Source organism: Haemaphysalis longicornis, unplaced genomic scaffold (assembly GCF_048455015.1).
Source record: "Haemaphysalis longicornis isolate Haplotype H1 unplaced genomic scaffold, Haemaphysalis longicornis Haplotype H1 scaffold_9, whole genome shotgun sequence".
In the NCBI taxonomy this organism is placed as follows: domain Eukaryota; kingdom Metazoa; phylum Arthropoda; class Arachnida; order Ixodida; family Ixodidae; genus Haemaphysalis; species Haemaphysalis longicornis.
In genome coordinates, this window is record NW_027526460.1 from 19,942,665 (window position 1) to 19,967,630 (window position 24,966).

General features: G+C 46.0%; 2 protein-coding genes across 2 annotated transcripts in view; one reads left to right on the top strand and one right to left on the bottom strand.

The window, feature by feature from the left end:
* Positions 1-11,882, bottom strand: part of LOC144153025 (X-linked retinitis pigmentosa GTPase regulator-like) — a 38,209-nt gene extending 26,327 nt beyond the window's left edge. Inside the window, exons 1-7 of the mRNA XM_077684659.1 lie at positions 11,661-11,882; positions 9,292-9,417; positions 6,636-6,728; positions 5,676-5,738; positions 4,854-5,012; positions 4,612-4,761; positions 113-274 (exon numbers count right to left, since the gene is read on the bottom strand). Of these exons, the coding sequence (XP_077540785.1) occupies positions 113-274; positions 4,612-4,761; positions 4,854-5,012; positions 5,676-5,738; positions 6,636-6,728; positions 9,292-9,417; positions 11,661-11,691 (784 nt within the window). The 5' untranslated portion in view covers positions 11,692-11,882. The remainder of the gene's footprint in view (positions 1-112; positions 275-4,611; positions 4,762-4,853; positions 5,013-5,675; positions 5,739-6,635; positions 6,729-9,291; positions 9,418-11,660) is intronic.
* A 167-nt stretch (positions 11,883-12,049) lies between these two features.
* On the top strand, positions 12,050-15,922 carry Jagn (jagunal). Its single transcript, XM_077684660.1, has 2 exons — positions 12,050-12,234; positions 13,084-15,922. The coding sequence occupies exons 1-2, from the start codon at positions 12,146-12,148 to the stop codon at positions 13,574-13,576; spliced, it is 582 nt and encodes a 193-aa protein (XP_077540786.1). The 5' UTR covers positions 12,050-12,145; the 3' UTR covers positions 13,577-15,922.
* The last annotated feature ends 9,044 nt before the right edge of the window (positions 15,923-24,966 follow it).

The following is a 24,966-nucleotide window of genomic DNA, read 5'->3' on the forward strand; positions in this document are numbered from 1 at the left end:
TGTTCAAACAAAGGACTGAACGTTAGTCCACTGTCAAGGCCTGCCACTCCTTCAAATGCTAAACAGAGCCAAACAACATGCAGAACGAAGTTGAGCAAAACCTGGTGCCCACCTGTCAGTGCCATTGTGTGGGTTCCGCCACAGGAGACAGAGACTATCTTCCCCGGTATCGTTGACACTTCGGTGGGTTTGTTGTAGCGCTTGCAGCACAGCGTCTTGGGAAGGCCAAGCTTTCCTCCGTCCTTCTCGCCAAAGGTGTACAAAATGCCATCAACTGCGAGAGTGTCCCAACGACCGTTTGTCAGTTCAATGATGTAGAGGCAATTGGGAAAGTTTCACCTGCATTAGCGGGTCATTAAATGGGAAAAGCCAAATGAATGTTGTCACCAGTGAAAACGGCTTCACAAGCGAGTTCCAATGATTAAAAGGCCAAACAGTGCAAACAATACAACACAAATGGGTTCCAAGCCCACACGAACACTCACCAAGACATACTGGAGGGGACCGAAACAAAACATGCAGCTATGTGCACTGCATCAGAGGAAACTATGCAAGTGTGACTAGATGAATATGGCTTGTCCCGCATCAATTACCGCATTTACTCGCGTAATGATCGCACTTTTTTTTTTTTTTTTGCAAAAATATGATGCGAAGTTAGGGGTGCGATCATTAGGCGAGGTAAATTTTTCGGGAAAAGTTTCAGCGCAGAAAACGCAAGTTGCAGGTCAGATTGTTTACGACAAGTCTCATGAACATAATAAACAAAACAAATAAAAAAAATAACAACTCCACTGACCACCAAATGAGACCGAGTGATGAAAAATACAGTGTTTTCATTGTGGAACGCGCCGGAATTACGGAACGCGCCGGAACGAGTCTGCTGTGAGGTGAGAACAGGTCGACCAATAAGTGGCTGCTGCTGTAACAGTGTGGGACGTCAAGTCACGGCTGCCGACACAGCCAGCCGAGCGCGTGTTTTTATGTTTTGTAAGTACATTATGTCCATTTAGTGAGAGTTTCTTCCGCACCAATAATGAACTCACACTTGCCGATATTGCTAATATCATCAAGCCCGCGGCAATAACGTAGCCATGTCCGCTTTGAAAGAGGAGGAAACTAACGTAAGCACTACCATCGTCGTATAGACTTGGCACACATACGACATATGGCTGCGGCAAGTTAAAGGTGCGATCATTGCGCGGGAAATTTAAAAAAAAAAGTCATTTTGACGACGAACTTCAGGAGTGCGATCATTATGCGAGTAAATACGGTATTTACTGACACAAACCAATCAAAGTTAAGGTGCATAACTTACAGGCTGCTCAGTATTGATTCTTCACGTACAGTAAACGAATATTGCATCTGGTATTATGCAGTACACACAGCAAAATCTTTCAGAACAGTTGTGCTTCACAAAGGTTGGCTGCATAGCCCAGTATGTTTCAAGCACCAGAAAATGCTGCCACCACAGTGAAATGCTTTGCACATTGCATGCTATCTTCTTCCAACAACAACAATCCATTTTGACACAATGTTAAGCTATTTATTATTCATTTTTTTACTTTAGACCACGTTATGACACCTTGAATTGCAGTCTGCGTGGTGGTCTGCACAGCAAATCGCAAAATGTGAAACAAAGGCATAACTTGTCAACGCGTAAATGTGGGCTAGTTGGTTCAAACTGTGAAACATGATTAAGTAGCGCGGTAAGGACGGGACGTGGTCTCTACTTTTGTCCCATCCTTACCGCGCTACTTAATCATGTTTCACAGGGCATAACTATCAAGACAGCATCAGTTTTCCCCTCAACTACAATTCACACAGCTATTTTTGCTTATAATGAACCTATCGCACACGAGTGCTCGCACACACAAAGAAAAAGACAACATGAAATGAAAGAAGACCTGCGGGTATTTAAAAGTGCATAAACAGCAAATTTACATCATAACAAAATTAATTGCAGTTGTCTGTAGTGTGCAAAGATTCAACCGAGTCCTGGGCATATATACAATTCACTAGCTCGGGACAGGTGAGAAAAGCAGCAGCGTCAAGTAGCCTAGCTAAACAGACAGACACCCACCTACACACCACTTGCGTACATAGTGACGTTTCTTCACTAGAGCGCACTTGTACTTGGCCGGCTGAAAAACAGGCGAGCTGGCTTTCCCTCTACGTTGGCTGTCGGCCAAAACTGATGGCAAACTGTGTACCCAGCGCCAACAATGTGCGCACAGCGCGTGGTGCCCCCTCGCCATTCGAAAGAGCTTTATTCAAAAGAAAAAAAAAAGGGGGACAAGAGACCACACAATTTGGCCCGCCAGCAATGCTGTTCCAACTCTCACTTTGCAAAAGTGTGCAAGTCACTGATCATCTACGATTACCTTCCGCTTAATCATCCATGCTATGCTACGTTAACTCTTTCGCTACCGCGCCTATTCAAAATCGTTCAATTTGATCGATACTTTGGGCACGCCTTTTCATAGCATTCCAGGTGTTGCTCGAACAAGTAAAGCTGTTTGGAGTTACATCAGAACATGGCCTTTCAAAATCAGTTTTGTTTTCATTTTTGCAACGGAAACGTGATTTTTGACACACTTTTGAATCACCTGGGTGTGGAAAAGGGGCGTGATCACCGCGCGTCGCTCCTACCAACGAAGAATGCGTGCCACTCGTAATTACTCTGCACCACTGTTTGTTTTTTGCTATCAGGGCGTGAATGGTGAACCAGCAAACGATTTTCAATCGTCAGGTTCGCACTCTGACAGTAATAATACCAGAAACCAGCTGGAAATGTCAAGCAGTGCCTGTTTGCAAAGCTACTTTATGATTTTAGGCAGTTTTATTGCCTTTGCGTACGTCGTTCTAAGAGGTGTTCTAAGAGGCGAACAGTTTACAACAGTTTCAGTTTTGTTTCTGCATCGCGAAATTCATATTTAGCGCTACTACGCAGTTACCCAACTTCAAGGCTACCTGCAATGGGGCCTTAAGCGTCCGCGATTGATCCTCGAACAAAGCACGCCGCTCCTGATCTCCCCCCACCCTAACCCGATTTCTGCGATAAGAACTTCAGATGCAAGTTAAAAGATCACACTCAGTCGCCAGATATCTGTTCCACCGAGGACAGCGCTTCAAACCAGCCTTCTTACACTGCCAGCTGTTCGCCTTCCAGTTTCGTTTCCATACGAGGGTATCTCCGGGTGTCTAGTGTTGCTGCTTAGTTGAACTGTCTATTCGGACGGAGTCTCCGATAAGTTTTTGTACTGTTTCATTTAAAAAATGCTAGGTGGCGCTGCAATGGAGGAGGCTCGTTGTGCTGATGTTTTTATCGCGCAACTGCTACTCGGCCAAAGATCGCAGGGCACGATTCTAGCGCATCATACCTCATTTTTGCAAGCAAGGCTACAGTAGGAAGATGATAATAAAGCTCAGCTTTATGTTTTGAGAGATAACTGACTGTGAACATCAACAAGCATCAACCACGGTGTTCCATTTTCAACTTCATGCATGTTTTTTTCCGCATCGTGTCCTTGTCCCAAATATTGTGCTCGCTGTAAATGCAGTCAGTCATTGACAAGATGTTTTAACGTGATGTGGGGGCAAATTGGTGCCTCTGATAATGTCAAATCAGTTTTATTCCAGGGAACCACCCGAAACTGCACATTTTCAATTGGAGGTTGGGCTTCACCGCATGACACAAGCACCGTGGGTGCTAACATTTTTTTTTTATATCTGACAAACTGTTCCGCGCAAGTCCACATTTTTTCTAGAGCGTGTTTTTGAAATGTTTCCCTACAAAATGTATATTCTAATTTTTTTCTAGTACCGGTGGTTTGATATACACAACTCCTTTTTTAGCATTTTTTTTCGACAACTTGACAAAAATTTTGATTTTGATATTTTTTTTCACAACTATGATATATAAAAACATTTAAAAAACTGGTGTTATTGGAAAGGCCGTTAAATAATCTGCACTTTGTGTTCCTGTAATTAGTGTCTAACCAGTTTTTTTCTAGCAGGAAGAAAATGTTTCCTTGGACTCTTTAAAAATCGATCAATTTTCCAGCGGCAGCGAAAGAGTTAATCATGCTACGATTACCTACCATTACCTTCAGCAAAAACCACTAGGCGATTGCATTTGGCAGATTCCTGGCTGTTGGATGATGAATAAACTTTTATTGAAGCCCAATTCAACTCCGTGTGTGGAGGCAGACCAGTGCGGAGACTCCTTATTCCAGGAGTCCAGCAAATAAACTTAAGCTACTCTTCAACATTCTTGGCCCACCTGTTTGCTAGGAATTGCCACATACATGCCATTTCTTATCGCAAGTTAGTGTAACCAGGTGTTTTCGTAGACAGTACAGCCCTGTTTTTTCGCTTCCATAGGACGCCAACAATACGCTAGTCACCGACGCGTTTTAAATAACATTTCATGCGCTTGGCTTGGAAGTGCTGCAAGTAAAAAGTGTAAAAGTGTAAAGATTAGTGTTTGGCATGCTGGGAGAACTTGACGTTAACCTCAGCATGCTGGCAATTACAATACAAGCCCACAATTAGTGCAGCAGCCCCAAATCACCACTCCTCCCAGGAGAAGACGAAAAGCAGGAGTCTGACCGGACACAATGGCCGTGTGGTAGTAGCCCGTGGAAATGCACATGATCCGGATGTCCACCTTGAGCTCGAGGGGCGATGGAACCGTGGTCTTGGTGCCCAAGCCCAGCTGGCCCTCCTTGCCACCACCCCAGACATAGGCCGTGCCTTTGTCTGCAACACGTCACGGAAATGATCCGTTGAGATGATGCACCACAATTCACTGGTCCGCGCAGGTCGTGGAAAAAAAGCGAAGATTAGCCCACCTGTGAGCGCAACGGAGTGTTCGGCCCCAGCGGCCAGTTGCTTGATCTCCAGTCCATTGAGGGCAGTGATGAGCGCTGGCTCGGTGTGCTGGAACTCTGGTGAGTTGAGGCCCAGCTGGTGTTCCGTGTTCACGCCAAAGCCGTACACCTTGTGGTCATCTGCGTCGTCGGGAGTGGACGAGGGGGTCAATTAGGACCTGTGCGCCTGCTTGTGTTTTCCTCCAAAACAAATTTTCTGACATATCAGACAAAAAGAAATACAAGTGACCCTTCACCAAAGTTGTACACACGTTAACACAACAAGTTAGCTGAAAATGCAATGTTAATTTTACCAGTCTCATCAAACAACTTTAGGCATCTAAGACAGAGCATCAGTTATGTGAGCTGAGGTGGAAAATTATGCCTGCACATCACTTACAGCTATTTCGTTGGATTAAATTATGATGCTATGAAAAGGAGCTTAGAGAAGTACCAAAACAAGTTTGCCCACCGTTACAATTCAAATGCAAGCTTTAACTTACTTTTGTGATTCCACTTCTTACACTAAATTTGCTAGTTTTTTTTTTCCTTAAACACTAATTGATTATGTCAAATTGTTAGGAAGCTCAAACAATTTAACTTTATCAACTAACAGATGCATGACAATAATGAAGATTGCTTAATTAAAAATTTTGCAAGGTCTCACTTCAAATTTCAAAAAGATTTTAGGCTACCAAAAGTTATCACGAAAGCAGTTTCACCACTAAAAATTCACAGGTTAGGAGAAACCTCTGTCAGTGCAACCCCCTCAGAGATGCAAAGGCAGCTAAGAGTCATTCTCACCTGTAGCAACTAACGTGTGTGCTCGTCCACATGCTAGAAGGACAGCTCTCTGGTCTTTCAAGGCTGAAAGGACAAAACATTTAGTAGGCAGACACAATGAAATCAACGGTGTCGGAACTGTTCAAAGCTTACAGGGAGTGATCAGAACCATACACTGACTTCCTAGTAGTTCTGTGCACCAAATTTATAACTGCTAATGTCTTATTCAAACTTGGAAGGCGTGAAAAATCACAGGTGGTTGAAACTCCTTACATCAATGTGAAAAGAGATGACAAAAATTTTGATACATTCTGAAATTTGATGCCAGCAATAATTTCCCATTCCCAACACGGGAAGGAGTTCATGCGCCAAAAAATAATATCTGGCCAATACAACACAACATAGCAAAAAAAAAAAAAATTGATACAGGCGAGCCCGCTTATAACGAACACAACGGGAAACCGAAATCACTTCGTTATATCCGCTTTTCGCTATATCTGGACAGAAAATATATGTATACCAATGGTAACGGGAAACGAATATTTGTTCGTTATAGCCGCTATATCGTTAAAACCGGGTTCGCTATAAGTGGGCTATACTGTACATATGAATTCGACTTGCTAGGTTTCAACTGTATAATTTGCACAGTCAAGTATGCCTGTTTAGCTTTGTTAAGCTAAATGCCAACGTCATTACTCGTATGACTCAGCTGCACACCAAACTTGCAAAGTTGCATTTGATCAACTTAAAGTTTTTTCACATGGCAGAAAGGAGGTCGCAATTCAAAACATTGAAACAGTCATCCAGAGAGCTACCGCAAACAGAACAAGAGACCGGCCTAACCTGATGCTGTATCTTTTTTTTTTTTTTTCTTTTTTCCACTCAGGTGAGGAAAAAAATGCTTTTCAAACTAAGCGCCGTGAAAAACGCTCCCGACATCGCATGCCTTCACCTAAGCAGAGACGCTCGACTGGTCAGTACCTTTGACGCACTTGGGTCGAACAACGGCGTTCTTGTGACCGTGCCCCAATTGGCCGTACTCGTTGCTTCCAAAACTGTACACACGTCCTCCGGCTGAAAAGGCAACGTATTCTCACCACCAAACACGCAAAAAACAAAAAGTGAAAAAACTTTGCGACCCCGTGTGCCACACAACATCATCACACTGACCACTAGGTGTCTTTTTGTGCCCTGGCAAGAGTGAGCAAAAAGCTAACAATGCAATTCGGAAGTATGCATGTGGTACTTAACCCTGTCACTGCCGAGTTTTTTTTTTTTTCTTCTTCTTTTTTAATGGCTCGTTTTCACTCCCTGCTGAACTTTTTTTTTTTTTTTTTTTTCATATTCAATCGGCGGGAATTTTATGCTAGTAATGCTCTACGATGCTCTGCAGGACATGTAAACATTCTATCAGGATGACCTTATCCAATAAAAAAGATGTACGGAATACGAACAAATTAACACTTAATTGTAAAAATAACTGCAGCTGTTTAGGATGTCCAGGTGTTTGGAAAACGTTTTAGTGTGACATCCTTCAAAACAACGCTACACACAAGGCGGCAGCTGGCAGCTAAAACGCAGATAGCGAGACTCCCTTTGCTGCTCTGGTCGCATCTGACTCGCCACGGCCTACACAGCCGTGCTGCTGAGATAAGATGAGGGGACGCGGATGAAAAAACGTTCATTCCATCTATTGTCTGAAGTTTACCTGACACGACCTATCTATGCACGGGACTTCAATAGATAGCGCAACATGCCCATAATACCTTATTTTCGTGCGTATAACCCGCACCAAAAATGCGAAAATTTCAGTGGCAGAGTAGGGGTGCATATAATATGGGGGGGGGGTTTTCCTTTGGTGCAGCTCCACAGCAATGCCCGTTGTGCCGTGAAGCTCCTAAGCAGTAACATTGACTAAGTCTTCTATGGCAGTGACTGCGCAAAATATACAAGGACAAGGAAGAAAAAACAATGACTAGCGCACGCTGACTGAATTTTACGCTTTTTCTGTCAGCATAGTATGTGATGTGTTGCTTGAGAGCTTTGGTGCAGCCTTTCCTGTATCAAATGTGCGGGAAATAGGCAAGGATTTTTTTCTTTTCCTCCGGGCTGAAAATGGGGGTGCGGATTATATGCAGGTGCGGGTTATACGCGTGAAAATACGGTAATTCTTTTCAACGAGTTGCCACAGAAGTGGCAGGGAGTCGGGTAAAGAGGCAACATGGGTATACTCGGGTGTGGCAGGGGGTGTGTGTGTGAGCTTGCCCGAGCTATTTCGGGAGTGGCAGTGAAACGGTTCATACAAGCCAGGAACAATTACCAGATGGAAAGCTGCCTCGGTGCATAATATCGGTGTGCGGTCTCAAATACATGCTGAACCTAAAAGATTCGTTTGCATTTTTGTAGATGGTCTTGGTTTATGATAATCCCTCACACGTAGCGTTGTTTTCATGTGTCCGTTAACTAAGTAACTCACTGAGATTATTCATTTCACTTCCCATACAGTACACATGTAGCTAAATTTTTTGAATCGCAGAGTTTGTGTTCATGAGAAAAAAAGCTGTTAATATTGTAGTGTCCACTGCATAACGTATATAATGACAAATTTAATAAGGAAGCATGACAACTGATCGTATCCGCAGCTGATTTGAATTCCACAGGACTTCAGAGCCCTTGCAGCTATCAAATAAACTCTAACCACAGTCAATTTACCCACTCCACGAAACCGCATGAACAAAAAGAAACATTTCATTTTTCTTGTTCAAATTTCAGTTGTCCTTTGCTCAGACTTTCTTTAGCTATCCAGCATACACTGGCTACAATGGTTTCAGATAAGAGTAGGAAATATACAGCACAAACCGTCCTGTTCCCCAGTGAACTGGATCGGAAAGTGTGCCTTCTACATCTCTGCGAACATTCAGATACCATTTGAAATAACTAGGTCTGATTGGAAGGCCTACAAGATAGCAGAGTTGAAAAAATCATGTTCCATTCGTGTACTAGTCGCTCAACCAGCTGCTTTTAGAACCTCTTGAATGCCACTCAAAACATGCGCAGCTGCTCCATCAGCTTTTGCAACTCCCGGAAGTGGGAAAGACATGATCTCATTTTTGCATAAAATTATTTTCAGTCCTGTAACAGTAAGTAAAGTCATCATTATTTTTATTTATTATAATTGCAACTGCTGGCTACATTCACTATAGTCAAATGCATGCTTAGGAATAACTAAATGCACACTTAAGAATTGATACTAGTGAAATGCAAAAATAAAGCAAGAATCAAATATAATGGGACATCTGATATTGATCTTAAATCTTGCGGCTTGATCAACAAAATAAGCACAATTTAATGCAGCACCTGTCTAGTCTTCTTTTCTCTCGTCAGCCTAGGTTCTGCTGACCTTTGCTTTTGAAACAGGACCCAACATGCTTGCCAAGAAGCCTTTTCACATTACTGGTATGTTTACGTTACAGACAACAGCTTTGACAGACAGACCACAATTAAGCAAGCAGGGGTCCGATCTACGCGCAACTGCACAGCACACATATCTGCAGCATGTTCCAAGCAATAAAGAAAAACAGCCAGAAAAATGACGGCACGGTCGTCAGACAGCCTGCATGCATGCAGCTGCACATACCAGTTATGAAGACAGAGTGTTCGTCCCCGCAGGCCACATGAATGACAGGATCGTTTTTCACCCAGAACATTCCAGGCATGTTGCCAGCAAACCTGGTCTTCCCAAAGGTGCATACTGCCCCGGAGCCTTTCACGAAAGACGGGAAAAAATGCGAGCAGTGTACAAAATTGTCAATGTAGAGTCAAATGGCCAGTAAATCAAAGACACAATGATGTCATGCGCTGTTGTTACAAAAAAAAGAGACGAGCTTTAGAAATGAAACATTTTTTTCTTCCTTTTTGTTTGGAGGATGAAATCTTTGCACCAGAGTGTTACAACTCACTCTACTATGCCTAAATTAAGGTCCGGTTAAGGGGGCACACTGGTCTTAGAAACTTTTGTTTTGCTTTCCAACCAACGTTGATGAAACTTAATGGACTTGTTCAGTTTTTTAGCTGGTTTCAAATATCCAGTTAGTTTTCATATGCGGTAATTAGTTCCTGGTTTAATTACAAATCATTCTTGATAGTTATTGAGAACAATAGGTACATACTATTCAACAAAATATTACCAACAAGGCATGAATAGATACCAGAAGTTGTGGAGAATGAAATGTGGGAAGCGGTTTTTTTGTTTTGCAGTCACGTACAAGTTTACATCAATTCTAACTTGTAGGTTTGAAGTACTCGTGCTAACCAATTAAAAATAACGCTAATAAAACAACTACTGAAACACAAAATGCGAAATCTGCTTCCCCTATTGGATGGTTTAAACATTCAGCTTCACAGTGCAAAAGAAACGATTTTCCTAGCTGCACTACCTGCTGACATGAGCCTCTCGAGAATTTCGTATCACTGCGATACCACTCCCGGCGAAGAAGCGGGGAATTATAAAAAAATTGCAATTTTTGGTTGAAAGCGGGCCTCTATGGCTTCTATAAGTACCAAGTATGGAATGTTTGGAAGCAAAAACTGTGCAAATCAAGAAAACAGTGATACCTAAAAAATGCTTTTTTTGGACAATTTTTTGGTCCCAAAGACCCATGTGCCCTCTTAATAGCATGAACTTTGCAGATCTCAAGGTGTTTTCACAGCTATTGTTTGCGACACAGACATAAACAGAGACGTGCTACATCATTCTGTCACATAAGTCCATGCACAATCACGACACACCTGCATAAAGGAGACGAGTAAAGAAATCTTGAACGCGAAATCATGTTGACAATTTTCAGTTTATTTTAATACGCATATTTATGTAAACTGCTGGGCAAGCTGCCTTTAATTTACTGTTTTCATTTAGGGGGCCAAATCTTCGAAATAGGGTATAGGTGGCTTGCTTTAGTTTGCTTAAATTAAAACTAAGGTAATAACCTGAACCTCAAGATTTCGATGTTCTAACCCAGCCTGTTGTTTGCAACAGAATGAATTTACCAGATGCCATATCTCGGGAACATTTGACCTGACAATGTCGCCGCACACGCAAGCTGGAAAAAAAAAATGCGTCTAATGGTTTAAAAACGGTCAAATACAGAGTTAAGTTTCCAATTTCACTATGTTATGCACGCACGTGCCAATCGCGTTCACAGCGAGTCCCGCCACAGAGCATATCTTCCCTGTCCTGTGACAGAGCGCGCCGATTGTGGGCAGGGCAAGCATCGATGGAAGTAGAGGAACCTGCGTCCACGTACCGAGATTGCGCCGCTACGCGCGCGCGTTACCGTCGCGATGCGCTAGCACGCAAAAAGAGCGCTCTGGCCACACCCCCGGTCTGTCACAATCAAACAACCTTGGCCCGGTTCCAGAATAAGTACTCTGTAAGATGGCAGGCAGAGGCTGCCGCCAGTTAGCAACGGCACTCTTTCGCTCTCGGAAAGGAAGAATATCGGACCAGTCCCGCGAGGGAATTCGTCCAAGCATTGCTGGTTACGCCGAGACGCGTTCCCTCCGCGCACCCCTCCCCTGCCATGCGCGGCACCGTAATTAATCGTGACGAGCACCGTACGAGGGTCGCATTTCACGCTCGCCCTGACCTACGGCGATGCGCGCTTCAAGACGTCGCGCACACGCCCGTGAAAACGTGCTCTTCCGGGAAACGCTGGTGCCGCCACGGAGAGCGCCCGTCGCGCTAGCCTGCTCTGCATAGCGACCGATGAGCGAACCCGTTTGCGTGCGTGCGTAGGAGTGGTCATCACATAGCGGTACTACACCGGAGATGCACGTTCCACGCCCAGATCGGTCGCTCGGGGGCCAGTTCGGGGACGGTGCGCTAAGAAAGGCCGCTGCCCGAGGCGCAAGAACGCGCGGGTGGTCGCGCAAAACTGCCAAACACGCGCCACAAAATGCGATGAGCTCGAGACGCGAGCATCTAGCGTGCAATGGGAGCGCGCTTACCTGGGATGTCCTCTTCCTCATCAGCTGTCATTTTCGTTTTTCGAAACGGTCACGGCGTAAGTCGTTGATAACCTGGGGAAAGCTACAAGGGAGCGGCACAAAATCCGTGGGAACACTTCGTTTCGGGATAAAACATGCACGTAAGCCCCAGAACGCAAAAGGATGAAAATAAGGCACCCTCCCTGGGCTGTCTGGGCTCTCTTCTGCAAGAGTGGATTCGGCCGTCTTTGCATAGAGCAACCATGAACAGTTTCGTAACTAAAGAAGTTACCTAACAAGTGAAACAAAAATAAAATTAAAGAAGTAATAAAACTGAGGGTATCCTACAATAATTTTCTCATTGTTTTAAAATGAAGAATATTTTAGCAACTCCGCCTTGTAAACTTTAGCCGGAAACAAAGCGGAGCTTCCGGCAAAGAGATGATGTCGACTCTCCGACCTCGCTCAAGGATTCCTCACATTTTGCACGAAGAATAACGGCAAGCATGGCATCTCGGGGCGGCGTTCACGTTACCGGCACCGATGGAAGTGATTTCAACCATCGACAGAAAGTGGCATCGCACTATCAGATCAGGTTGGTTGCCTAGCGCAGCAATTGTCTTCGCGCTAATACCCTTAGCAAGCGTTGCTAATATTAGGAACAGCCGGAATAACTTCTCGTACTTCAGAGCATCGAAGCAAATTGGGCGATAGAACAACATTCAGAACAGTGTGCCTCGCAAAATCAAAAGTTTTTGAAGCAAAATAAAGCGTGTTTTGGTGCTGGCAAGGGGACGGGTCATGCAGAATGGTCAACGCCGAATACGTGGCATTAACTCGGGGAAGTGCATAGTTGCCGAAAACATCATTAAACGGGTGGCGCCGCAGATGTGCGGTTGGTTTCGTTTTGCTTTTTGTGAGGCTTCTACTTGATGCAGTTGCTCGTGTACATCGTTTCGGCTGACTAGAGTTTTCTTACAAAGTTCACAGCTGTCAGGCTTTCGGTTGCGTATGTGTCTGAACCTGAACCATCTGTGAAGCCGAAGGTAGTTTCGCATACTCTTCGGGGGTCATTCTACACCCGGCACGCCGTCGTTAGCAGTAACCAAGGAATCACGCTGATCCGGTAGTGCGTCATCACTGCTGCATTATTTCGAACGAGAACGAGACGTCCGTTGTTGAAGATTTTCGTTCAGGCACGTCGTAGTTTCGAACGTGTTGACTGTCATAGAATTCAGTTCTCGTGTCTGTCGTTGCGTCTTCGAACCGCTGTCAGATTGATGCTGATGTGGCCGCAACCCTTTGTATTAGCTGATGCCAGAGAAATGTGACCCGGGCCATTGCTGATGGCATAGGTCAATCCTTGCCGTCTCCCAGTTGTGTGCGTGTGTGTTCTCACACTTTCTCTCTCTAAGCGCTGCGCATTTGTCTCCTTCGCTCGCAGCGCCATCTACAAAACCCGGCTAAAGACTGCGATGCTGCTGCACTTCCTGCTGTCCCTGGCCATGTGCGCCAAGCTAGCCGAAGACGTGCTCGACCGGCTTGACGTCTTCATCCTGGAGCTGGAGGAGCTGTACATCCCCAAGCCGCTGCTCTGGGAGTGGGTGTGGCTGGCCAGCGTGCTCTTCACGCTGCCTGGCCTAACCGCGGTGCGCCGCAACCGCCCGAGCAGCATGAAGGTCTACGTCGTCGGCACGGTCCTCCTGGGGCTCTGTCCCATGATCGGGGCCGCAGGCTACTTCTTCAAGGATATGTACGCCTTTGTGCAACACGGCCACGCGGTCCAGGGCGTCCAGTTGTGGCAGGGCTACCCTGTGGCGGTCCTCTGGTACGCCTTCCTCACCGTCGCCTTCCAGGCACACATGTTCTCGCTCTACTTTGCCGTACGGCTCATCTTGGCTTGGCAGCGGGGAGTCGTCATCAAGAAAGCCAAGTAAAAAGCCGACACAGTCCCGCTTTGTTGCTCCACGACTGCTCACCCAGCACAACGTCCTGAACCGGTGCCCCTCCCCCCGTGCAACCATTTTTTTTTTTTCTTTGTTTGCCCCCACAAGTGCGTGTGTGTGATGTGCACTGAACTGGTGCCTCAGTTGTTTGTCGCAGACCAAGTGTCCAGTACAGCCAGCCTTGTGATTGCAGTGTTCAGACCCTTCCGTCCCTCAGGACTTGTGACACAGACTGCCTCTCTTACTGCCACATGTGTTCCTTTCAGTGTCTAGCTGCAGTGGCACATTCCCAAGATTCGCAAGACTCCCGTAATGTGAAAAAGTTAAACTACATGGACTTTCTTGTGTCCTGATGAGACCTTTTTGTACAATTAAGGTTAGAATTGTAGCAAGACTGTGAACTTTAGCTATAATGGTGTGAGGGCTAGCCAACAACACAGGCAGCTGATGAAGTCTGTATAGCAGTGTCCCGTTGTGCTGCGTCTTCTGTGCTCAAATCTGCTAGTCTGTTTCAAACTTACACTGCTTGCAGTGCTTACCTGAGAGAACTGGTCATGCAGGCAAATAAAGGCCCAGCATCAATGCAGCTGGAGGCAACTGAGGCCCGTGGAACCACCCTAGTTCAGTGCACTCCCATCTAAACCCTTTGTGAAGACCTTCCGGCTCCGTGTGTACTGGCGAGAAGCGACCATTCTTGAAGCGCAGCGTCTCCTGATGGTTTCCAGGGGACCACAAGAATGTGAATGTGTGCCTTTGCATTGTACCTTCCCAGCGGCCATTCAGTGTGTGTGGAAAGATCTCCGTTCTTAACTGTTGGGAACTGTTTGCGAGGTAAGCTGCGTCGGGAATGTCATCATTGTGCTTAGCAGCGTGCGCTAGCTTGCGTTGAACTTCACTGGTATGTTTCTATTGTAACAGTAAGGAAGCTAAGCTGGTACCCAAACAAGCCAAGGGTGTATGTTCGCAAACTCCTCTACTAAGAAGGGATGTTATGTTTCATACTCATTGCCAGTGTTGGAACAAAAATCAAGTTTTGGGGGCATTTTGTTTTCCCTGTCTTCTTTTGACACGTGATGGCATTTTCATGATTGCAGCATTGTGTAAGAACTAAACGAGGTAAAGGAATACCAAATTAGGGCAAGGATTTTAGTGGGCAAAAGATAGGCAGTATTGAAAATGTGCATTACGAGTGCATAACTCTGGTACAATTCCTAACCCTCCTAATCCCTTTCCTGCGAAAGGTGAATTTATTGATGGACGTTAAAGGGCTAGGGACGGCGTTACAGATACTGCCTTAGCCAAGCAATTAGTACTTTAAATGAAACGTTTTAAACTTGTTGCTTTGTGTGACCATGCTTTAAGTCTGATAGTGGCTTCTTGTGGGTGTTAGTTGCGGTTCCATTGACACAGTGCGTACCGCCAGAGTTGAGTACTCACTAACAGTAGAGCGCAGTGTGCAGTTATGCTTGTGGGTTGTACAGTGGTTAGACGAAGTGGTGTCGCTTTACTACGAGACCTCAAAAGATAATGTTTTATCCCAAATTAATCAGTAGTGGTGCAGAATAATTAAGCAGTGCATCCCTCAATGTTATCCTTTGCTGCATACTAGCTGCTGGCCCTTATCTGCAAGGCAATAAAAAATTTGAAATGTAGTTCTTATGGAGGGTTTTTTGAATTTGTAAGGTATTATGAGAAACCCTCACATTGCTGTTTTCAGTGCAGATTGTTTTTGTCATCTTTACTTAAACTTTCTGTCTGGGTGACATGGCATCCCAGCATCAACAATGAAGAATTATAAATTCACACATTTTACACGGTTAGGTGTGAGGCTTGTGCACTGATAACAGCACTGTAGTCCCGCTGCAGTGAAACGTCATCGGTAGGTTGTTTCACGGCCAACTTCTTTGAACTATTTGCTTTGAGGCTGACGTTAGTAGATGAAAATGGTTGCTGTCATGTCCTCCACTGTGCACGCGCTTGCCTTAAAGCAGTGAAATACTCAAAAGCAGCTTCTGTCTGTTGAATGTTTGTGCGGAGCAGTTTGTGCAATGTGGCATGGCATATATACTACGCGTTGCCTTTCGAGTGCGTTGTCGTGTGTGTCGGTGTGACTCTTGGGTTCTCTCTGCTGGGTGAAGCTTGCGGTGGATACTCCAGTGGGGCTTGCTGGGGGGCAGGCACTTGGTGTGCGGACTTGTAAGGCTGCAGGGTGTGTTTCAATGCTGAACGAGCAAAAAAGATGGTGCAACGTCTTCCAACCTGACTACTGCCAGCTGTTGTGACAACGTGGAAATGTGAACCTATGGCGCAATAAATTATTCCAGTTATTTGTTGGTACCCGTGCCTTGTGTTCTGATAACTGCTTTAGAGGCTTTGTAGTGCCAGCAGCTGCTGAACTCAAGGACGCGGGTTCGATCCGAACACCGCGGTAAACACTTTTCAGATGGAATCTAAAGGAGAAAACACCCATGTGTTAAGATTTCAGCCCACATTATAGGTACCCAGTTGGTCAAAATTAATCCAGCCCTCAACTACGGCGCACCTCATTGCCGATGTGCAGCTTCGGTGCGTTACACCTTACAATTTTTTGCCTTTTTGTCGAGGAATCGTTTGTCTTTGCTCTCCCTTTCTCGCAGTAGAATTGTGGGGACCATGATTGGCGAAGCCATAACTGTAGAGAAAATCGTTCGTGTGCCTGCATGTCTTGTGTTGGGTCATACTCAATTACAGAACAGAACAGAAAAAAAAGCTGTCCCTCTGTCATATTACTGCCACATATGGTCCTTCATATATACCCCGGTTTTCTGAAGACGCTTAAACAAAAAGCTCACGAACAAAATGTGAATTAGCTTTTTGATGTAATCTAAAGCGTTTGCCAGTACATAAATTACTTGAAAACACAATTTCAAATAGAATCTTGGGAGGAGGTCAGTTGTTGCAATCGCAATCAAATACGTTCTAAAAAAGCTTCTGCCGATTGTTTTTTCTTTTGTTTCTCGTCCGTTTTGCCATTTTCTTGCTTCAAAACGCGAAGTTTTTTTTTTAATTATATGAATAATATGTACTTTACATTGCTGGACCTGCTGCGTTGGTTCAGTGGCTAAGACGTTATGCTGCTGAGCACGAGGACGCGGGTTGAATTTTTGGCCGCGGCGGCCGCTTTTCTGATGGAGGCGAAAAGCAAAAATGCCCGTGTGTACGAGATTTTGGCACACGTTAAAGATTACCAGGTGATCTAAATTAATCCGGAGCCCTTCACTACGGCACGCCTCATCGCCTGTGTTGCATCAGCGCTTTAAACCCTACAGTCAGTCAGACTTTACATTGATATTCTTCATTTCACGCTGAAGGACAACATGGCCGCTTTTTCATCGCTACTGCTTCCGTACTACGCATCATGATTCCTGTTCAGTTTCCAACGAGAATGCACAGCAGTAGCCGAATCGGGCTCATCAAAGTTAGGTGCCCAAGTCGTGATCGCGACTTCTGCCTTCTTAGTTCACTAACGATAACGCAGTGCAAAAGGACTTGTGTCAACCAACCTGTTAGAAATGGGTGTTAATATTACAGTGACCCATGGTCATTCTGAGTTCTACTCAACAACAAATACACCCAGCAGATTCTCCCATTTTACGCGGACTACTGCGTTTATAAACGAGTGCAACGAAACAAAGCAGACATTTGGCGTGTCGAGCTCGGGTGCTTAAAAACTATACCTCTGATGGTTTCACGGGAAATTCATGAATCATAAAGCCCCTTTCGTACAGCCTCCTGTATTTTTCAGTATATAACGCACTTGCGCACAGGCTGCTGCACAGCAGAGAGATGGGACGATGCAAGTATGCGCCGGCGCGACGTTATGCGTAACGTCGTCAAACGGCACCCGCAGTTTGACGTATGACGTTTCTTGGCATGCAGTTTGGCTCAACGCTAAGGTTACCTAACGTTTAGACTAAACATAGAACTTAGGCCTAATGTCACGCTTTGAGGTTTAATACCGTCAACCGGTTCCTCGAAGCGTAGCGTTAGGCTCAAAATTCCAGACCAGACCCGGCCAGGGGCATTGGAACAGGGGGTGCAAAGGGAGCGGCGACGCCCCCTAAAGTACAAATGGGGGAGCATGGCTCCCCCAGTCAAAAAAATTTGTAGACTCCCACTGACTCCCAGACGGCCCCGGGATAGTTGGTTTATTTCCAGACGGGCTTAAGCATGAGACGAAATTCGCTTCAAATCGTGGCCGTCGCACCGTCCACCCCCGGTCAGCCGGGCGACACTTTGGAGACGGTCCCCCCAGGCCTGCGTCAGGCATGTAGGAAGAAAACTTTTTTTCTTCCTCCATGGCTTCGGGCTACTCGTAGTAAAGCCATCGAGAGCAAATCACGTAACGGCGACAAACTATGGTCGCCATGATGGCGCGGGTCCCGGCGACGGGAGATTCCCTAAGCTCTCCATGCTCAAGCTGCAGTAAAACTGAGCGAAACCCTTTCGTAGGAGCAGTAATCCGGCAGTTATTCGAGGAGTGTGGGCAACGAGCGGTGCCCACACGGTCGTGTCGAAAGCCGTGTCGAAAAATGATCTGGCAGCTTGCAATAAGCTCCCTGTTACTGTTTTCATATTTTTGTAAAGCGTGCATTGCATTTTCGTACATTGATGAATAAAATGTATAGCATTGTGTGTGCTACCCAAGCAACCACCGGACAACCGTCGGCCGTCCACCATACGTTCATTCCGGCTCTAACGGACGTCCGTACGACGTCCGTTTTAGGGCCGATGGACGTACCATGTACAGGGCCGTCCACTTTAGGTGCTAACACGGCGCAGCGTGGCCGCGCTCCGCGGAGCGCCAACGCACAGGCAGCGGCCGCGCATAGAAGCTAAGCGGCGCAGGCGCATAGGGGCTTGGAGGCGTTGCTTCGGGTCGTCTGCAAACGCGGGAGCGCGCCGTGCCTGCTTTGCTGTGAAGCACGCCTAACTCTCGGCATGCTTGTAGCTTCTTAGCGCGCCACGACCGCGTTGCGGGAAAGCGCACTTCTCATCCTGCGCCGCGTTGTGTATTTTCTGCGCACGACAACTGAGCGCTTCCTATTTTCAGGTCCACTGTACCAGTTTAATGCATGTATTGTTGCAAACATTTCCGAACTGGCTTGGTTTCGTTAAGGAGGGACGCTGTAGAGTAGGGCTACGTGTAATTTCGGCCACCAGTATTGCACTACACAGTCCATGGGTGTCTGGGCATTTTGCATCCGCGAAATTTTGGTCACAGCGGCCGGGTTTCGATCTCGTGACTTTGGTAACGATGTTTGTCGGCTTTTTCATATATATGACTTTCGCGCATCGTCGAGATGGTTCATGAAGTCGCCCAGCCAGCGGGTCAGGGACCCAGCACAGTTGTCCTACCCTCCGGCCGAGTCCTGAACTGGTCCCACTCTAGTCTGCTACATTATAATGCATATTCAATTGGTTGCGCTGCCTGCCTGGCTAGTTATTGGGAGACAGCGGCCCTTCCTCTTGTTGCCACCTGCTACGTACCCTCCTTTCTGGTACGACGCGCACTTCCTCGCAATGGACCTACGTGAGTAATGAAGCTGTGGCCACCAGTTCCATGCTGCACAATTGTGGAACAGCTTCTCCGTTCTTCATGCATGCTTTTCTTTACCATCCCCACAAGCATTGCCTAGCCAAACGCACGAACTGAAAAATCACCTAAATGTTCAATACGTTTGCAATGTGCTTAATAATGCCAGCAATGCCTTACCTTTAAAAAAGCACCTGCATTGTGGGCTGAACATATTCTGATTTATTTTCATATTTACGATATTTGTTGTCGATTTCCATGAGTTCGTTGATCACATTCGAAGTCGCATCGAGCATTCCGCGAGCGTCTATGAGCTAGACTTAGCATGTGACACTACGATAAAAAAAAACTAGGGAAGCTTGCACTCACGCACAAGATTTGAATATCGAAGCTGTTGTTGGTGAGAATTCTCGAACACAGTTAAGTTTGAATATCATTGCTAATTTGCATAGTTGGGATGCCAGTAATCGTCGTCATATGCACCAAAGGGGTCGTCGTCTTCTTCGCGGTGAGTGGTGGATGGAAAATCATCATCAGCATTGTATCCTTCCACCATCTCTTCGTCATCGACTCGAGGCAGCGGTGGCGGGATCTGCAGGTCGTATCAAGAAGGATTGGCACACTCGTAGCCATGTTTTCAATTACCCATAAAAACTTTCAGAGGATTTGACGGCCGCGGTGATATCTCCCAGGCAGGGTACCCTGTCTTGTCAACTATAGCATTAGATCTTCAGCATTATCGCGGGAGTTTTTACACGTGCGGTAGGGTTTGACAACAGAGCTGGAGGTTCTTTTTCTTTCTTTGTTAAAGTCACTGCGCGAGCCGGGGACTCGGCGGTCTCCGCGAGGCACGCGCTCACGAGCGATCGATCGGCATTTTCTCGGTCCTCGAGGTTTTTGCCGGTCACCACAAGGCGCGCGCCCACGGGAGCTCGAAATTTTCTCGCTGTTTTTTTCCCTGCAACGGTGAACTTACGGCCAGTAACAACTGCTCCACGGTTAAAAAAGCGGGGAGGACGGCATATCCGGCCATACGGTGTCCTGCTTTAGAGAGCACACGCAGAAAATAAAGCTTTGTTCCTTGACCATCTTTACTTCTAAGGTGCGGTGAAGTCCGGAGAATCCCGCCAGGAATCGCTTGGGCCGTCACAGTGGCTCAGTGGTTAGGGTGCTCGGATATGCTGAGCCGGGAGACCCCTATTTGATCCCAGTAGCAGAAGCCGCTTTTCAAAAGAGGCGAAATGGAAGAACGCGCGTTTGCTGCGCGGTATCAGTGCACAGTAAAAAAACCTCAGGTGATTATCTGGAGCCCTTCTCTACAGCGCCTTCGTAGCAAGATTCGTTTTGCGGCGTTAAACCCTATAACCCCAGCCAAACCAGTGGTAAAATGCCTTCAACAATACATGCATTAAACTGGGACCGTGAAACTGAGTAGAGGAAGAGCTCATTTGTACGCAGAAAATACACAACGTGGTGCAGGGTGAGAAGTGCGTTTTCCCGCAACGTGGTCGTGGCGTGCTAACAGGCATGCCGAGAGTTAGGCGTGCTTCACAGCAAAGCAAGCAAGGCGCGCTCCCGCGCTACCAGACGACACGAAGCAACGCCTCCAAGCCCCTATGCGCCTGCGCCGCATAGCTTCGATGCGCGGCCGCTGCCTGTGCGCTGGCGCTCCGCGGAGCGCGGCCAGGCTGCGCCGTGTAAAGTGGACGGCCCTGTAAGTCCGTGGGACGTCCGGATTTAACACGTCCGTACGTCAAGTCGGACGTCCGAAATTGGACGTATTTTGAATGTTCAGTAAAAATTTCCAGAATCACATGACTAGAAGAAAAAATTCCCCCGCATTTCCCCGAGGGGGAGAATGTGAAAGTGCGAATGCACGGTTGTCGGCCCGCTTGCGGCGCTTGCGCTCGGCCCCCGCAGCCCACCGCCTCGCCGCCTTCTCTTCCATCTCTTCCATCGGGTTTGTAGTATGACGTGTACACCACGCAGTTATCAAGCCGCTATAACGCCGCTGAGTCGCCAACGCATGCCGCTGACGACGTAGTTTGAATGCGTTAAAGATATAAGGCGCGTTACTCACACTGATATCAGCGTGGCGTCCGTGGCTTAGTCGGTAGAGCGTCGCGCTGCGGTCGCAAAGTCCTCGGATCGAAACCTGGCGCCGGATGCTGTTTCTTTTTTAAATATAGAGGACCACTGCGGACGCCGACGCCGCCGCCGGCGGTGGATGGTTTGGGGTCGCTTATAAAGTGCATTCGCACTTAATATGTTCCTTCAACGAATACCACACCGCACAAGAACAACGCACTACCGGACAGACAGGCATACATGAACACAGTGAACTTGCTTCACGTGTTTCAATAACGGTTCTCAATTGTTATATATCATTCCCCAAAGAGATCATCATTGGAGTCGGTGAGGTGCTTCAGTAAAGTAAAAATATTAGGCTTAATTTAAGAAATATGCGGATGAAACTTGCAATATACAAGTCGGGGTGTTGATGCACAAAATCTTTTTAATTGAAAAGCAAAGTATTTTTTCGTTTTTGTTTTTAAAACATCCGTTTCTAGATGTCCGCCGTACGTCCGAAAGTGATATCTAAACATGGACGTACAGTGGCCGTACAAACTGTGCGTTGGATGTTCGGCTGTACTTCGGACGCCCCACGGACGTCCGTGATTGCTTGGGCTTGTAGAGGGTGCACAGTTGTCATCAATACACTATCTGGGTTTTTGAAGGTTCTCCAGCTACAGTGATGTTGGATAAAAAGTTGACTGGATTTCATGTGGCTTTATGTCGACGATTGCGCTTATTTATTTAGTGTAGTCATCTGCGATACTGCGCATGCGTTAGTCCTCAAGGAAAATAATACCCCGGATACACTAGGGTCCGAATGTCATTTGAACCAAATGTCATTTGACTCGAAGGGGTGCTTCGAATGCCATTCAGAATCCGCCGTGCTACACTACAATTTCGATGGCATTTGAAAGCTTTCCCAATTGCTCGCCGTTCTGTAGTGGCGCTGTTGTCGCCCCCGTTCCGGTTTCGTAGAATAATACGACAATCAAATTTAGGAGCAGTCTAAGGCAGTACAATATCAAATTAGAATAGACGTATACGAGTTTTGACTCTAATGTGGTGGCTGTTTGCGTAGTTTATTTTCTTTTTAGATATCCTCTAGTATTCTAGTGGATTCACTGTAGGATATCTACCGTGGGTCCACAGCTACCATCATCCTCCATAAGGAGAGAAGTTATATACGTATAAGGAAGGGCGTCAGACAAGGAGACACAATCTCACCAATGTTATTCACAGCATGTTTACAAGAACGTTGGATTGGGAACAGGTGGGAGTAAGGGTTAATGGAGAATACCTCAGTAACCTCAGATTTGCTGATGACGTTGCCTTGCTAAGTAACTCGGGGGACGAATTGCAAAGCATGCTTTCCGCACTGGACGAACAGAGTAGAACCGTGGGCTTGAAAATTAATATGCAGAAAACCAAAGTAATGATCAATAACCTCGGGACAGCACAGCAGTTTGGGATAGGTGGCGAGGCAGTGAAAGTGGTAAGCGAATATATCTATACTTAGGCCAAGTTGTGATCCCGGATCCCAACCATGAGGCAGAGATAATAAGAAGGATAAGGATGGTGTGGAGTGCATACGGCAGACACTCTCACATAATGAATGGCGGCCTAGCACTGTCCCTGAAGAAGAAAGTGTATGACAGCTGCATCTTCGGTTATCACCTACGGGGCAGAAACTTGGAGGCTTACTAAGAGGGTTCAACTTAAATTGAGAACGACTCAGCGGGCACTGGAGCGGAAGATGATAGGTGTAACATTAAGGGACAAGAAGAGAGCGGAGTTGGTCAGGGAACAAACGCATGTTAAGGACATCTTAGTAGAAATTAACAAGAAGATATGGACGTGGGCAGGCCATGTAATGCGAAGGCAACATAACCGTTGGTCATTAAGGGTAACAGAGTGGATCCCTGGAGAAGGCAAGCGTTGCAGGGGGCGGCAGAAAGTTAGATGGGCAGATGAGATCAAGAAGTTTGCGGGGATAAATTGGTCGCAGTTAGCACAGGACCGGGGTAATTGAAGATTAATGGGAGAGGCATTTGCCCTGCAGTGGGCGTAGATAGGCTGGTGATGTTGTTGTTGTTGATGATGATGATGATTTGCTTTTTTGCAACTGACCCTGGCATTGAGAGTATGAAAATTAAATATATTGATTTCATGTTTTAAGTAAATTAACAGTGAGCAAAGTTCCACGCAAAGTTCCACAAACAAAAATATTTTGTTCGTTTTACGTAAGGAAGTATTATTCTTTATTGCCGATCGAAGACGCAGCAGCTGCGTTAGAGAGTGCTATAAATGGCATTTGAGATCCCAAATGTCCCTCGCGGTGCTCATTTGGTTCGAATGTCATTTGAGCCGAATGGCATTTCGAAACCTAGTGTAGCAAAACCACAACTTGAGTCAAATGACATTTGGTCAAATTTGAGTCAAATGACATTTGGTTCAAATGACATTCGGACGCTAGTGCAGCAGGGGTATAAGTGATGATGATGATATATATGGCACGATTTTTTCGCTCTAAAAAATAGTTCCGACGTCTCTGGACCCGACAGTTGGTGCCGTTAGTCTAGCAAAGGTCTACATACCCACACACTACCGAATGCACGCATTGGTGCATTGGACAACGCTTTATAAGAAATTTGTGTCCGTAATCTGAATATTCTGAAGCCTAGCAAAGTGATACATCATCAAAGAGCAGCACACATATGCGGTGATATAATGGCTAAACGATTTATAAGCGGGAACGTTTGCTTCTTTCGCACGATATTCTATGGTTGGTGCCGACGAACCGTCAAATCAAAGCATTTATAAAACATTCGACGTCATCGACCTAATAGTAGAACGAAGCATGCGGCCTGTAAAGGGTGCACCCCTGCACACAGGGTCTTCTTGCAGGGAAGCAACCTTTAGAACCACAGAGAAGTTATACTTAGGGTTGTTCGTTTTCTGGTTTTATATTTTAACACGAAAGTGTTTTATGCCGGGATACACCAAGATTTCACTGACGTCATATCCGTCACGGAAATGACGCCAGTACACCTTTACCGAAGCAAGCCACCAGCAGGACGTCGCTCGCCAAGCACACCCACAAGACAGCCGCCGACCCGCAAAACAAGCTCAGCTGCAGATTTCGCTGCAATTTCACTTTCGTGTTCTATTGATTCCTATGACGGAGGAATCAACCACATTTTTTTCTTTTGAGTGATAGAGGTAGCTTACTTGTCATAATTTGGGACTGGTAGCCGAGTTCTCCACAGTCCATACCTATTTTGCGACAGCTAGATTTCTCTCTCATGGTAGGGGTCAGCACCAACTATCTGTCCGAGGTAGTTATATTCCTTTACTTCTTCTAGCGTTTCGTTTCCTAAGCTGGAGAGGGCGCTTTCGGCATGTTTATTCCTCATTACTTTCGATTTATTCATATTTATTTTCAACCCCACTGCCCTGCTTTCTGATTGTAGTTCCTCAAGCATTGTTTGCATGTGTTCTACATTGTCACTCAGCAATACTATGTCGTCTGCAAACCTCAAATGACTCAAGTATTCTCTGTTTATCCTTAATCCTGTGTTTTCCCAGTCAATCTTTCTGAATACCCACTCTAGACATGCTGTGAACAGTTTTGGCGATATAGTGTCTTCCTGTCTTACTCCCTTTTGGACGGGGAATTTATCGCTTTGCTTGGGAAGGGCTATCTTGTCCTTACATCTCTTAAATATGTCGT

What these genes read in the sequence shown, in the direction of transcription:
- Jagn (XM_077684660.1), top strand. Translation starts at nt 12,146, where the DNA reads ATGGCATCTCGGGGCGGCGTTCACGTTACCGGCACCGATGGAAGTGAT. An exon ending in GCATCGCACTATCAGATCAG is followed by an intron (nt 12,235 to 13,083) that starts GTTGGTTGCCTA and finishes CTTCGCTCGCAG; the next exon opens with CGCCATCTACAAAACCCGGC.